Source organism: Penicillium daleae, assembly GCF_028827525.1.
Source record: "Penicillium daleae strain IBT 16125 chromosome Unknown utg000005l_segment0_segment0, whole genome shotgun sequence".
Classification (NCBI taxonomy): domain Eukaryota; kingdom Fungi; phylum Ascomycota; class Eurotiomycetes; order Eurotiales; family Aspergillaceae; genus Penicillium; species Penicillium daleae.
In genome coordinates, this window is record NW_026623153.1 from 1070020 (window position 1) to 1083262 (window position 13243).

At 49.0% G+C, this 13243-nt stretch overlaps 7 protein-coding genes across 7 annotated transcripts; 4 read left to right on the forward strand and 3 right to left on the reverse strand.

Annotated features, from left to right (window-relative positions):
* Positions 1–241: 241 nt before the first annotated feature.
* N7458_004674 (uncharacterized protein) lies at positions 242–1486 on the reverse strand (the record flags this gene model as incomplete). The annotated part of the gene is made up of 1 exon (XM_056908056.1): positions 242–1486. The coding sequence occupies one exon, from the start codon at positions 1484–1486 to the stop codon at positions 242–244; it is 1245 nt and encodes a 414-aa protein (XP_056766674.1).
* Positions 1487–2899: 1413 nt separating this feature from the next.
* On the reverse strand, positions 2900–4255 carry N7458_004675 (NADH:flavin oxidoreductase/NADH oxidase; the record flags this gene model as incomplete). The annotated part of the gene is made up of 2 exons (XM_056908057.1): positions 2900–4006; positions 4076–4255. The coding sequence occupies 2 exons, from the start codon at positions 4253–4255 to the stop codon at positions 2900–2902; spliced, it is 1287 nt and encodes a 428-aa protein (XP_056766675.1).
* A 668-nt stretch (positions 4256–4923) lies between these two features.
* On the forward strand, positions 4924–5974 carry N7458_004676 (alpha/beta fold hydrolase; the record flags this gene model as incomplete). Its single annotated transcript, XM_056908058.1, has 3 exons — positions 4924–5343; positions 5418–5841; positions 5910–5974. 3 exons carry the CDS (start codon positions 4924–4926, stop codon positions 5972–5974), a joined length of 909 nt encoding a protein of 302 aa, XP_056766676.1.
* Positions 5975–6766: 792 nt separating this feature from the next.
* On the forward strand, positions 6767–7802 carry N7458_004677 (alpha/beta hydrolase; the record flags this gene model as incomplete). The annotated part of the gene is made up of 3 exons (XM_056908059.1): positions 6767–6937; positions 7009–7252; positions 7309–7802. 3 exons carry the CDS (start codon positions 6767–6769, stop codon positions 7800–7802), a joined length of 909 nt encoding a protein of 302 aa, XP_056766677.1.
* Positions 7803–8605: 803 nt separating this feature from the next.
* Positions 8606–9457, forward strand: N7458_004678 (MBL fold metallo-hydrolase; the record flags this gene model as incomplete). The annotated part of the gene is made up of 1 exon (XM_056908060.1): positions 8606–9457. One exon carries the CDS (start codon positions 8606–8608, stop codon positions 9455–9457), a length of 852 nt encoding a protein of 283 aa, XP_056766678.1.
* A 1774-nt stretch (positions 9458–11231) lies between these two features.
* Positions 11232–11614, reverse strand: N7458_004679 (uncharacterized protein; the record flags this gene model as incomplete). The annotated part of the gene is made up of 2 exons (XM_056908061.1): positions 11232–11254; positions 11392–11614. 2 exons carry the CDS (start codon positions 11612–11614, stop codon positions 11232–11234), a joined length of 246 nt encoding a protein of 81 aa, XP_056766679.1.
* Positions 11615–12663: 1049 nt separating this feature from the next.
* On the forward strand, positions 12664–13113 carry N7458_004680 (tautomerase family protein; the record flags this gene model as incomplete). Its single annotated transcript, XM_056908062.1, has 1 exon — positions 12664–13113. One exon carries the CDS (start codon positions 12664–12666, stop codon positions 13111–13113), a length of 450 nt encoding a protein of 149 aa, XP_056766680.1.
* Between the last annotated feature and the right edge of the window lie 130 nt (positions 13114–13243).

Consider the following 13243-nt stretch of genomic DNA (forward strand, 5'->3'; position numbering starts at 1 on the left):
GTGCCTGCCTTGGCCGAGAAGTCCAGTACGCGACAAGTGTGCTCGTGTCCTTCATGTGGGCCTGCACAGATGAAGCAGCATGGTGGGTTGCTTCCGCAGGCTTTTAAGCTGCGATGGCCTAGATGGCAGCATCGAGGGCAGACCGTATCCACCCCCACTTCCCAGTAATGTTCCGTCTTAAACCGGGCTCCTCCAAACCGAATCCCATGGACTAGAAGCTCCCGGGCCTCCTCGAGGGACCCTACCGTGACGACGATGGTGGACATTTCCTGGTACCATCCTGGATCTCCCTGTGTCGCCGAAGCCATGTAAGGTCTCTCTTCAGTCGGATCCAGGTTCCCAGTTCGATTTCCTCCCTGGCAAGGCCCAGCCCACAGCTTAGGTAGCGACGAGTTGGAACTCCGTGTATCTTGACTCGGTACCATTGCTCAGGCAGCTCGGCAGAAATGATTGCTGGGTCTGCCTGTCGTGCTGCGGCAACCACCAGGTCCCAGTGGACGGGTACTAACATAGACCCTAGAGCCCCCTTCTCTAAGAACACGGTGACCGCACCAGTGCTGCTGTACCCCGCGTCAATTGCGCGGACAAAGCCCGGGAAATCGGCTTGGGCGAGTCCGCGGTTGACCGCAAGGATGATGTCCTCTTTGTCCACGCGGGGGGCCGTTTGGGCCTGCTCGCGTCGGAAGACCATTCGTCTGGCTTCTTTCGGGGCGTTTCTCGTGGGCGTAAGCGCACTAGGATGAGCTTGCTTGCTTGAGTCTGTTCGATTTGGTCGTTTTTTCTTGTGTACGACTTCTTGCCATCCGTGCCCTCCAGGCTTGGTGGCTAGCAGTGGGGCGATGTCCGCGAAGCTCGATGACGGTTGGTTGTGACGAGACACGGGCTTAGGGCCTGGCATGTAGTCTTGGGCGCGGGCTCGGAGATGGTCTTGATCGCTTGTGCGGAGTGTCTTTGGCACCGTTGCCCTACACTGAGTGGGCTGTGGTGCTGCAGTCTGTTCGGGCGTCGCATTTCGAACCTGATCTAATTCACCCCGAAGCCGGGTGACGTCGCTTTCCAGCGTGGCGATCCGTTCTTTGAGCAGGTCTTCCCGGGCCTGCTGCTCGGCCTTCCAGCTCTCTAGCTCTTCCGTCAGCTGTGTCTGGATCAGTTCCAGACGGTCTTGATAAGCCGTTTGTACTTGCGCTAACAGGCCTGCAAACGCTATGCTCGTATCCACGATATCCGTGTCCAGAGTTGCGCGTCCCAGCACCCGGGACGCCTTTCGTTTGACATTTCGGGCCTCGAAGGCCCTATGATGGGTCGTTTCACGTGCAGATTCGGCCAAAGGCTGGCTCAGATCAATCAAAGGTGCTGAGACTGTATCAGGAAGCCAGCGATTTGGCGTTGGAGTTTCGAGCCCGCCGCACAGTGAGGAGCGGCGGTTGGGGGGATCAAGGAGCGACGCGTGCATCCCAGCACCACCACGTGGTTCTAGAACCTCCATGGTGGTTTAAAGTGGCCGAAAGGCCTCACTGAATCGATTGACGCGTAAAAATTACGTGTTTTCGATAGGTGCTGATTTTTGATGTTCTCACGTGCCCGATCTCCGGCCCCTACCATATACATGTTATGCCTGGTGCCAATGGAAACTACATTTCTATAGATACATTACAACCTTCCTACCTATGTTTGATCGTGATGGTTCAATATGCTGTGAACACGTTGAGCGGGATTAGATGACTGGATAGAAGGAACAACATACGCCAGGTTCTAATGGCCTATATTAATAGTACTAATTTATAGAATATGAAGAAAATAGCTATGGATTAGGCGTAGTGCTATTGAATTGGGAGACAGGCATATGAATTAGTATGAAGGATTTGTATATTGTGTGACGATTAAGCCATCAGTACCCAGGATGGTTGACACTACATGCATGGGCGTACTAACCAAATTGGGAGAGGAAGAGGTTTTAACCGGAAACCCCTGAGTAGATAGTTCCTCTTCTCCCTTTCTCTCTCTAGTCTTGATACTTTCCTTAAAATGCACAAGTTGATTGGATCTTCTTCCTGGCACGTAATATATTCAACCTTACGTGATAGACCAGACCCCGAAGTCCTACAGATATGACACCGAACCTCAGCAGACGATAGGGCTAAAAGGATCGCACCCATATTGCATCTAATTTCCTTCAAAGATCAGTCTCTATTCCAACCGAGATCTATTCGTGGTCGCTTCGCCCTCGTTCCCTTTACTCTATCTGATCGATCGGTCTTCTACTACGACTAGTAGATTTATTTACCGCTGGACACCGTTACATCCATACAAAAGAAATGATACTGCAGTAGGAAAGCACGCAATGAAAAAGAGAACTGCCGAACTGGACAATCCGAACGACTTCAGCGAGACTTTTGTTAAGCAACTTGCTACAGATCAGCACCTCTTTCCTGTTCAGGATTGATGTTACTTGCTGTTTTCTAAGGCACCAAAGCTATTCGTCAGCTCCATACCCTTCGTTTCCATATCAGACACACAGATACAGTACCACATAGTGAACTACACACTCCTTTCAGTTCATTCGTGGGTTATATATCGTTCCTGCGCTTCCTAGCGCTACAGAGCACTACTAAGTGCAAATGTGTGCAATTTTCTCCTGTTTCGATCCGCCTAGTTAGTCAGGCTGCCATCGAGAATTTCCCTTCACAATATATATTATGTTTTGATCTAAATTCATCGTACAGTACATCTGATATTCCAGTTTAACACGTCCACAATCATCGGGGAGCACGTAGCCAGGGTTAGGGACCTGCATTATTATTTCTTCGCGCTGAAACTCAAATTTAAAATTCATATCTAAAATCTTCTCTAAGCAGAGGCAGAAAAGAACAGTGGTAAACCACACGGGCCTCTGTAGCTATTAGTTTACATGGGCCTTCGTGACTCGCCGGCCGGTAAACCCCCAGCGGATTTGGCTTGCCATGGCTATCTCTACACCAAGCTCTTCTGCCCACGACCAAACCAATCCAGGGTTCTTTAGGAATCCACGCCCGACCATAACAAAGTCCAGCCCATCCTTTTCAATGAGAGTATTTGCAAGCTCGGCTGAGCTAATCATGCCCACAGTTCCCACAATCAGCCGATCTCCAACAGCCTTCTTGATGGCCACGGCGAATGGAGCCTGGAATCCCGGACGGGCGTGAATGTGCTGCGCCTTGTGGTTGCCACCGCTGCTCACATCTATGACATCAATATCACCACTCTCGGCAATGACTTGGGCGAATCGAACAGTATCTTCCACACGCCAGCTCTGCTGATTCGGCAAGGATTCCTCAAGCCAGTCTGTGGCAGATACACGAAGGAAAATGGGCATATCCTTAGGAACGGCTTCGCGTGTGAGCCTGGCGATTTCAAGGGATAGGCGGACTCGATTCTCCCAGGTGCCACCATATTCGTCCGTACGTGTGTTGACCGCTGGAGAGAGGAAGGATGACAGGAGATAGCCGTGGGCATTGTGGATCTCTATGAAATCGGCCCCAGCCTTGACGGCACGCTTGACGGCCGCCACCCAGGCCACTTTAAAATCTTCAATATCCTGCTTGGTCATTTCTTTAGGGATGACATGTCGGTCCGACAAGGGCTCGTTAGTTGGCCCTGCCACATTATCGGGCCAGCCCCCCACTTTTTCGGTCGCTATATCTTCGTTTGGCCAGCCTTCCTTTGCCGTCGCTGGATCCACAGTCCCAAGCCAAGGTGCTAAAGTACTAGCCTTTCGTCCAGCATGGGCGATTTGTACCCCAACCAGCTGGCCCTGACTGTGGACAAACTCGATCACACGTTTTAGCGGTTCAATTTGGGAGTCCTTCCACAGTCCATGGTCTTGCGGGCTAATACGGCCCTCTGGTGCGACAGCTGTGGCTTCAACCATCAGAAAGCCTGCACCACGTTGAGCAATACCACCCAGATGGGCCAGGTGCCAGTCAGTCATATGGCCATCGTCGGCGGAATATTGACAAAGGGGAGACAGCTAGAGTGCGGGAAAGTTAGTTTCTCCCACCAGACATGCGAAACGGAGGAAGCATAAATATGAACTCACAGCGATTCGATTTGGGAATCTGAGGTTGCGTACTTTCATAGGCTGGAAGAGCCCTGGAGGTGCACAACCGTTGGACTGGGGATTTATCGCTGTGCCTGCGGGGGTTTCCTGAGCAGGAGTAAAGTAGGAGATGCCTGGTGCAGGCTTATTCTCGATATCCCGAGCTCTTGATGGGGCCATTCTAGCAGATAGGGCGGTTGCCTTCTAGGTAAATCAAATGGCTTTAACACTTAACCTTGCATGAAAATCTGAATGGTGAATTGATACCGGCAGGTTAATATATATGGCTGTAGAAAAGTCTAATAAAATAGGACCATTAGTGCCTTTGGGGTCAGCGGGGCCCCGGATCCCACCATTTTTTTGTTGTAATCAAGTATCGGCATCTTCACGGAATGAGTGGCGGCTGGCTATGTGTTGGTCATTGGATGCCCAAGACTCGGCAAACCTGACCGCGGCGCCTGAAGTAATCATGGCCGAGGGCTGTTCGCCACGCGTAACCATCTTTGTATCTCTCTATTTGGCAACTCCAGCGGTTCCCCCTAACGGCGTTCCAATAGTTTAAAATTCGCCATTGCACTGGAAAACCAGGTCTTCTAATCAAAGAAATTAATTTTGTCCGAGGCGGAGGCAATGGCAAAACCATGTTTCTTGGCACCTCGGCGCAATTTTTATTAGACGTCTTCGGAATACCATCATCCAACGACCCAGTGATACAGCACAGACCTTTTCAGTATGCCGATCCTATAATGGGATTTAGGTAGCAGAATAGGTATAAAGTTCAATTTAAATACCATAATGTATTCCCGACCTGTGTTTATAACTTTGCGATCAGCAACTACTGTCTAAATATGCCTCGTTTCGAAAGTTCCTTTGATGGTGCAGCCTTGTTCTACAAGGACTACATCCCTTCTTTAATTCCTGAACCGCACAATGTGAGGGCTGAATCTTCCAACGAGAGCCACCCAGCCCTGGTTTTCTTACACCAGTGGCCCTTGTCCTCCTCAATGTGGGAACCGCTGATGATACACTTAAGCGAGAGTTATAGATTTCGCTGTATTGCCCCGGATAGACGGGGCTTCGGCAGGAGCGAGTGGAATGGTGTGCGGCCAGAGCGCACCGAGATCGACTATCACGTACTTGCCAATGATATTGTCGACCTTCTTGAGAAACTGGAAGTCGGCAAATTTGTTTTCATTGCAGCCAGCATGGGAGGTGGCGAGTCGTTGCTGGCGTATATGTCAAGCAATTACGTCCATCAGAATTGCCAGGTATGTTGACACACTACCTGGCGCATTCGGTTACATACACCTTCCGCTAATCCTCATTTTTCATTTCTGGTAAGGGTTTCGTTTGGGTGAATACATCCCTTCCCTATCCAACTGCTACGCCAGAGTTCCCCCAAGGCACGCCGAAAGAGGCATGGGACCAGGTGATCGACAAGATTCGTGAGGACCGGGCGGGTTTCATGTCAGAGGCATTTAAAGGGCCGCTGGGCGTTGGCGATAATGAAGTGCCTGACAAGCTAATGGGGCGCATTGAGCGTATGGCCGACGCGGCTGATGCTCTTGCAATTGAACGATCTGTGCGGCTCTTCAGTGGTTATGACTTTAGTGAGAATTTGGCTACACTAAATCGGGAGTCGGAGCTCCCTGTCCTACTTCTACACGGTGACTCGGATGCTGGAACTCCTGTGGAAGTGACCGCGAGGCGTGTAGCACAGATACTTCCACGGTCGAAGCTCAAGGTGTACCAGAATGCAAGCCATAGTAAGTATTACCCATTCTTACAATATACTAGATACAGTGGAAGAATACTAACATATATATCTCTTTAGTTCTTATCATCACTCACGCTAGCCATATTCTAGAGGATATCATCCTGTTCATGAAGTCGATATGATCCTTTCTCGCGATACCTGATAGTATTCTTCTTGCAGTCATAGAGCGATAGGAACACGGAATAAATACCGGCATAGTGCTCTCCGTATGGGAGTAGCTGGGCTCCCGTCAGGACTCAAGTGTTTCTTGAAGAATCCTTTTAATGTATGATATGATGTAATATATATACCCAAGGACATACTGTGAGAGCATGTGTACATAATCTCCAGGGTGCATAGCCTGCGCTGAATGCCCCGCCGCGGCGAAGAACTATTTCCACTCCATAGGCCCAACTCTGATTATAATAGCTACAATCGCGGCATACTTCAATAATAAGGACATTCGCAAAATTGAGTCAGGAGGTCTGATACATATCCCAATTGTTTTTAATCGGAAAGTGATCCTCCTGAATGTCAGGGATATCCGGATGAGGGCCACCCGAGAACATCGCACCGAGGCTGTATTATTAAATGTGATCATTCAAAAAGTTCTGACGCCACCCGAAAACTCCGTACCGAGGCCGTATTACTGATTGTAATCATCCCGTGAATCCCGTGAATCCCGTGAGTATTTACCCTAATTAATTCAGGAAAAAGTAGGTAGAAGCTAAAGACCAAAAAAAATATCCACGAGCAAAAAAAGAAAACGAATGGAAATGTTCATTATACATTAACACTTGCACCGAGGGAAATCAAATAGCGTGTGCTTTGTAACACAACACGTCACCCAGTATTTATACTTTCGTGGAAGGATTACCGCCCTTTAGACGTTGCGGTCCCATCCTCACAAGCTTTCAACATTGAGATCGAGTCAAATGACCGCTGCCCTGCGTCTTTCGACTATTATCCGGCGCAATTTGCACATATCCACCAAAATGGCCATCCCTCGTGAAGATATCGAGTTCAAAGCCTGTGATGGCACTGTGCTTCGCGGTTGGCTCTATCCACAAGCTGGAAAGTCACCATGCGTGATCATGACACACGGGGTTCGTGATTCTAAATGCCTCCTGTTTTATTGAAAAGTTCATGGAATTAACTGTTCGTCTGGTCTCCCTAGTTGGGTGGCGTCCGCCACTACTGGCTCCCAGCTTTTGCGGATCGCTTTCACAGGGCTGGCTACGCAGTCCTGCTCTATGACAACCGCAACTGGGGGGATAGTGATGGGTTGCCGCGTCAAGAATCTAACCCGCCCCTTCAACAAGCCGACTATTATGACGCGTTTAATTTTGCATCAACATTACCGTGTGTGGATAGCTCGCGCATCGTGTACTGGGGCTCAAGCTTTTCGGGGGAAATGTTCTGTACGCCGCCGCTCTGGACAGACGTATCAGGGCTGCTATAGTGCAGTGTCCCGCAGTGTCTGGCGAGACACGATCATTAGCATTCAAAGATCGCATCCCTATCCTCTTGGAAGAGCGTGCACGTATTGCAGCGGGCGCTAAACCGGAAAGGATTCCTTTGATTGCTGACAGCATTAAAGATGCCGAAGAAGGGAAGGCCAACGTCATGTTTCCCGGGGTCCATGCTTATAAGGAGATGCTAGGTTCATACACCAGTGGTGGACGATGGAATAATGATATCACGGCTCAGACACAGGTTCACATGCTTGCGTTTGAAGGGCAAGCAATGATACAACGCATCTCGCCAACTCCACTGCTTATGGTCATTCCAGGGAATGACATCCTTGTGACCACAGCGTCTCAGCTGGCTGCATTTGGCAAAGCACGAGAACCCAAGGAGATGCTGTATCTTGATGGAGCCGGTCATTTCGATATCTATACTGGGGAGTGGTTTGAAAAGAATATCGCGAAGCAACTTGAATTCTTAAAGAAACATGTTGCCACTACTTGAGCTGGAGACAACTGAAGTTCAGCGTTCGCCGTACTAGCACCTTCAATCCATTCCTCTCCGCGTTGATCTGACATTATGTGAGTGTGTATAATGATAAGCTAGGAATATAAGATTAATGAGCGAGGTATACTTGTGTTAGTTCCAGTTCCCGCATTTAGAAATGAGAGTGCAACCATTCCGACTACGGAATATGTGACTTCCTTGTCAGCCGTGAACATTCTTCGCCCGACTCACGTTGTCAGTCAAGGACAGCAAATCGAGACAGAATACGCCAATATCATGGATATTCCAAATTTATGCTGAGTGTGATTGTATATGGCCGTAATAAGTAGCGTATTTGATAGGGCAGCCTGGCACTGAAACAATAATCTTACTCCATGAGGGCCATTGAGATGTATGTACATTGCCGTTTGCAACATATTCAATATTGGTACCGTTCATACCCTATACAAGGTACCCTAGGCCTACAGGTTGGCTCTCTCTACTTGATTACAAGAAAAATAAATAAAGGAAAGGACCCTGTGAGTAATCAGAAATTTGTCGGTCATGAAATACCATCTACTATTTATTTAGGCCTCGGGAGGCCGACAGACAAAAGTTACGGACGGTCGGCCGAGCCGAGGCAGCCAGTCCTGATTGTTTACTAAATCTGACGTCTCTTCCAGTTTCACACGGTATTGATATATATAAGACTCTAGCCGCACAGAGCATACTATAGCAGAAACCATTTATTGCGAGTTTTTACATCCGGACGATCCACTTGCTCTCTAAGCTCATTTAACCTCCCAAGTCAACAACTCATAATGGTGCTTCAATACAAAGTCTTTTTCAGCAAGCGTCAAGGAGTGAATCGGACTGTGCCGGCTGGACTCGATGACTTGAAATGGGTCCCGACCAGTTCGACTTTGATATATGGCGAGAAGGATGCTGTCTTGGTCGATACCCAGTTGACAGTCCAGGCCATCAACGAGCTAGTGGACTGGACCGTTGCAAGCGGATTAAATGTAACTTGGATCTACATTACCCACCCGCATGGCGATCACTTTTTCGGCAACGCAGCTATCCTGGACAAGTTTCCTAATGCCAAAGTGGTGGCTGCGCCTGAGGTTGCCGCTGGTATGGTAGGAGAAGCATCAGCAGAGCGACAGCAGATGTGGAAACGCCTATTTCCGGGACAGATCCCGGCGAAGATCCCCACAGACAGAACTGTCGTTAGGAACGAATTCGAGCTTGAGGGAGAAAAGCTCATGGTGGTCAGGACCGGCCACACCGATACGGACAATACCACTACGCTCTGGGTCCCTTCGATACGCTTGGCAGTTGTCGGCGACGCAGTCTACAACAACACCCACCCGTTCCTGGGCGATTCACCCACTAAGGAATCGAGACTGGAATGGATCTCTGCACTTGACAAGATTGCAAGCCTAAACCCGAAAGTGGTGATCTCGGGGCATGGAGACCCCAGCAAGGGTTTCACCCCACAGGCCATATCTGATACCAAGGCATATTTGGAGGATTTTGAGCGGCTGCATGAAGAAACCAATACCCCAGAGGAGCTGTATTATGAAATGCTTAAACTTCATCCTGGCCGACTGAATCCAGGGTCCCTATGGGGTGGATCCAACTTGGTTAAAAACAAAGGCAAAGCATATTGATCCGAGAATGTACATATCTTAACTCGCTTGTGCAGTGACGATTCCCGGTGATCCAAATGGCACGCAAGAGCTGCTGAATAGGTCAAGCATTCCAGCACTTGATGTTTTCTGTCCCAGGATATAGCTGATCCTCTCTTTCAACTCATGGAATCTGGCAAGTGGGTGTATATTTCAGTATGAGGAGAGGCGTCTGATTGATGGTCATCAACTGTAAGGAGACCCTAGGAATCTCTGCAGGGGCTATTGAGCTGTGTTGCGACGGTAGTATTCCCTAATATCCTGAATTAGCATGCGAGGACATATACGGGATGCCGCTGATGTAAAATCGCCCTTCTTTCAGATCTTCAGTCCGTCGTAGCGGTAACCATCAATCTCGAAGACCTCGTTGCCCAATGAGTCCAAGACCCTGACCGAAAGTCCCGCTCCCTAGATAACCATCTCTCCAGGCCTCGATTATTGTAACGGCACTAGAAGGCCAACATGATCCGCCCAATGGGCTAGGGCTTTGTAGTTTATTTAGATTCCTTCCCTCTGTTATGCTTTTATGAAAAAAACACGATATACCCTTCAGACTGCTACTCCAAACTAACTAGAAGATCATATGTTAGCATGCAGAGTGGATCAAAGTATGTCAGGCTCTAGCTAGAATTCGTTGAGGATAGAAGGGGCTTAATTGGGCTCTTCGCCTCTTGCAAACAGTAGACAGATTCGACTATCTTGTTACCGTACTTTAAAATTTAACCAGTAATGTCCATCTGTTACTGCTATTGACCCGTACCAGGTCAGCTGTTCTCCACAGTTGTTCACTGGAACCCAAAACAGGAGACAACAACGTATCTTCTTCGCTATCGCTGATTGGATCAAAATCATCCTGAGGCTTCTCAGAAGCCATCTCCTCAGTAAAGCCTCGATGTCATAGCTAGCCACATACTGCTCAATAAATCCAAGCTATTCTGATTAATTCCCAAACTATGACATACATACAAACAATATAAGATTTTTCAAGTTCATTGTCGGAATATATCCTTCTGTCAGCCGAGAGATGACATCCCTTGCTTGGTGTACGCATTCTTGCGCGGAGCTGCGGCTCCGGTGTTGTGACTGCCCAGTGTCGGCGCATGGGATTAAGGGGTGTCTTGGAACCTGGCCTGACTTGACATCTACATCTATCATATATGAATCAATTGACTTTTGTTTTGGAAGCATAAACACTGTTCACTTAACTGTGTACACAGCACCTAGCTGGTGATACCAACATTCATTGTCGGGACATATCCTCCCGTCAGAATAAGCAAAGACATGTTGTACGTAATCTTGCTAAGCTGCGGCTCCCGCCGTATGGATTCAGGGGCATTGGACCATGACCTGAAGAACATCTATCTACATCAATCAATTTACTTTCTGCTTTTGGAGCATACACGCTGTCCACTTAACTGTGTACACAGTACCTAGCTGGTGATGCCAACATTCATAATCTGGGAAAGTTCACGTATCCGCTTCCCTTGATGAAGGTTTCAAGCTAGGGAATCGAAAGATCCTGGCATTCAGTAAGCTGCTTATAAATTCCGCATGTGCTGCTTCATCAATGTCACCACGGACTCGGCCTGCCTCGGGAGAACGCTAGACCTCGAAATGGAACCGGAAGAACGGCACCGTACCGGACCGCGGCGGTGCGTTCAAACCGGCGGTTCTACAAACAAGGAAAATGTATGAAATCCTGTGATATGCGGAGGGCGGACTGCCGGAGCGGGGGCGGCGGCGAGATCAAATTTCCTCATGCGTTGGTAACACCGTAGACTGGAGGCGAGGTCTAGTTAACACACTTGTGAGAAGTCGGTTCGAGTTCTCCGACTGATCGATTTTAGCGAGGCAAGGTGGCGACAAACACCTTAGCTATACCGTCGTCGTGGTCGGGAGATTTGTGGGATACTTACTACCCCGCGAACCCGCCCACCGAGCACCACAATTTCCATTTCCCCGAGCAGAGCTTGGTTTCTCCAAGAGGCGCATCAAACCACCGCTTGAATACTCATTCCCAGCACCGCATAGGGGTGTCTGCCAATCGCTGGGGAATGCATACATACTAGTCAATACTGTTTTAGCTTGCTCTGCACCGGCCCATGCCCAACCCTGTTTCCTGCAAGGATCGGGGGCCATCTTGACGAGCGAACTGTCCCGGTGTCCATTGGCGCTTTTGCGGACCGGGATTTGCATCACTACAGGAGAAAGTGGGTTGGTTTGTTAAGAAAAAAATAATTGAATAATGATGCTTGCGTCTGCTTATCTGCGTCGGTTCGCACGCCACAAATCCTTCATGCACCTGCTGTATGATACTATCCCGCTCCGAAAGTCATCAATAGGCAACGCATTCCTCATCAGATGCCAGAATTGGCAATCAGCAGCAGCTGACATCGCCTCTCTGACGGTGCACCAGCTCTAAAATACGACGAAGACGGTCGCAGCTGGCCAGAAAATTAAGAATCCGATCATCTGACGACTGCTGCGAAATATCAAGACTATCGGGATAGAACCCTGGCTAGGCATAGGCGATAGAAGATGGAAAATGTACTTACTCCACGCCATTAATGGTGTTCTGGAATGAGAAGGCCTTGCTTAGGTCGGGAACGGCAACAAATTCTAGGCGGTCGAGGTGAGACGAGAACGGGATTCCCTATCCTCGTTCTGCAAGTTCCTCCGTACACTGAGACGAGCGGGAAAGGAAGTCGTTAGATTTTTTGACACGGCGCTGGAGCCAATGTTTTCATTGACTGCGGTGATAAGGATAAGTGGTTTGGACATCATTGGCGTTTATCTATTGCCATGCCGGTGCGTTGCGAGACGATGTGGAACACGACAAGCAAAAGCGGAGGGTGGGTTATCAGTGGCGCCTTTCACGACTAACCCTTCGTGACTCATGACGTCCACTTTCTTCTAGAGTTCTCGTGGTTTGTTTCAGCCCATGGGAGCAATCTTCCTTTGTGGAATACACCGTTTTTCATTAACCCGGTTGCAAATTAGTTACAAGATTAGTAAACCAACCCGAGTTGCCTCGGTCCAACTCCGCTCTGTGTCCATGCTCTCCGGCAGTGTCAGTCAAAGCAGCGCTACAAATATCATAGGCATTAATACCAATAACGTCTTTTCCATCCATATTCTCCTTTCCTCGGTACCTAGTGCATTCCATCAAAGATCATTAACTCGCCGCCATGCCATTGTGGCTCGTGTTCCATCCACCTAACACCTTCGACACCCAAGACGCAAAGCAAGCACTTGCGAATGATATCACTAAGATTTATACCTCAGCTGGATTACCTGCCTTTTACGTTACCGTCCAGTTCATTCTGAGCCCAACATCGAGTTGCTTCGTTGGAGGCAAACCGGAAACGGAACGCCCGTTCATTCGCATCTCCGTCGACCACATAGCGGTGCACAGCAACAATGATACCGGTATGCATGCACGTATCACGGCGCGTGTGGACGCGGCATTGAAGCCACATCTGGCGGATAAGGGCTATGACTGGGAGTACCACATCGATGAGACGGCACGTGGTCTGTGGAAAATTAATGGCCTGGTCCCTCCACCGTACAAGAGCGAGGCTGAGCAGCTGTGGGCTTCAGCGAACAAGGCGAGCGTGTGGGAAAAGGGACGATTGTAGATATGATTGATGTGTTGCTGGTTTTCGAGCTGTCTGCCATCTTGTTTCCCGCATGAAAGCCAAGAGATCGGTCGTGGATTGCTCTGGGCAGTCATTTGAGCTATTGGCATTCAAAGGCGTTCAAAATGTT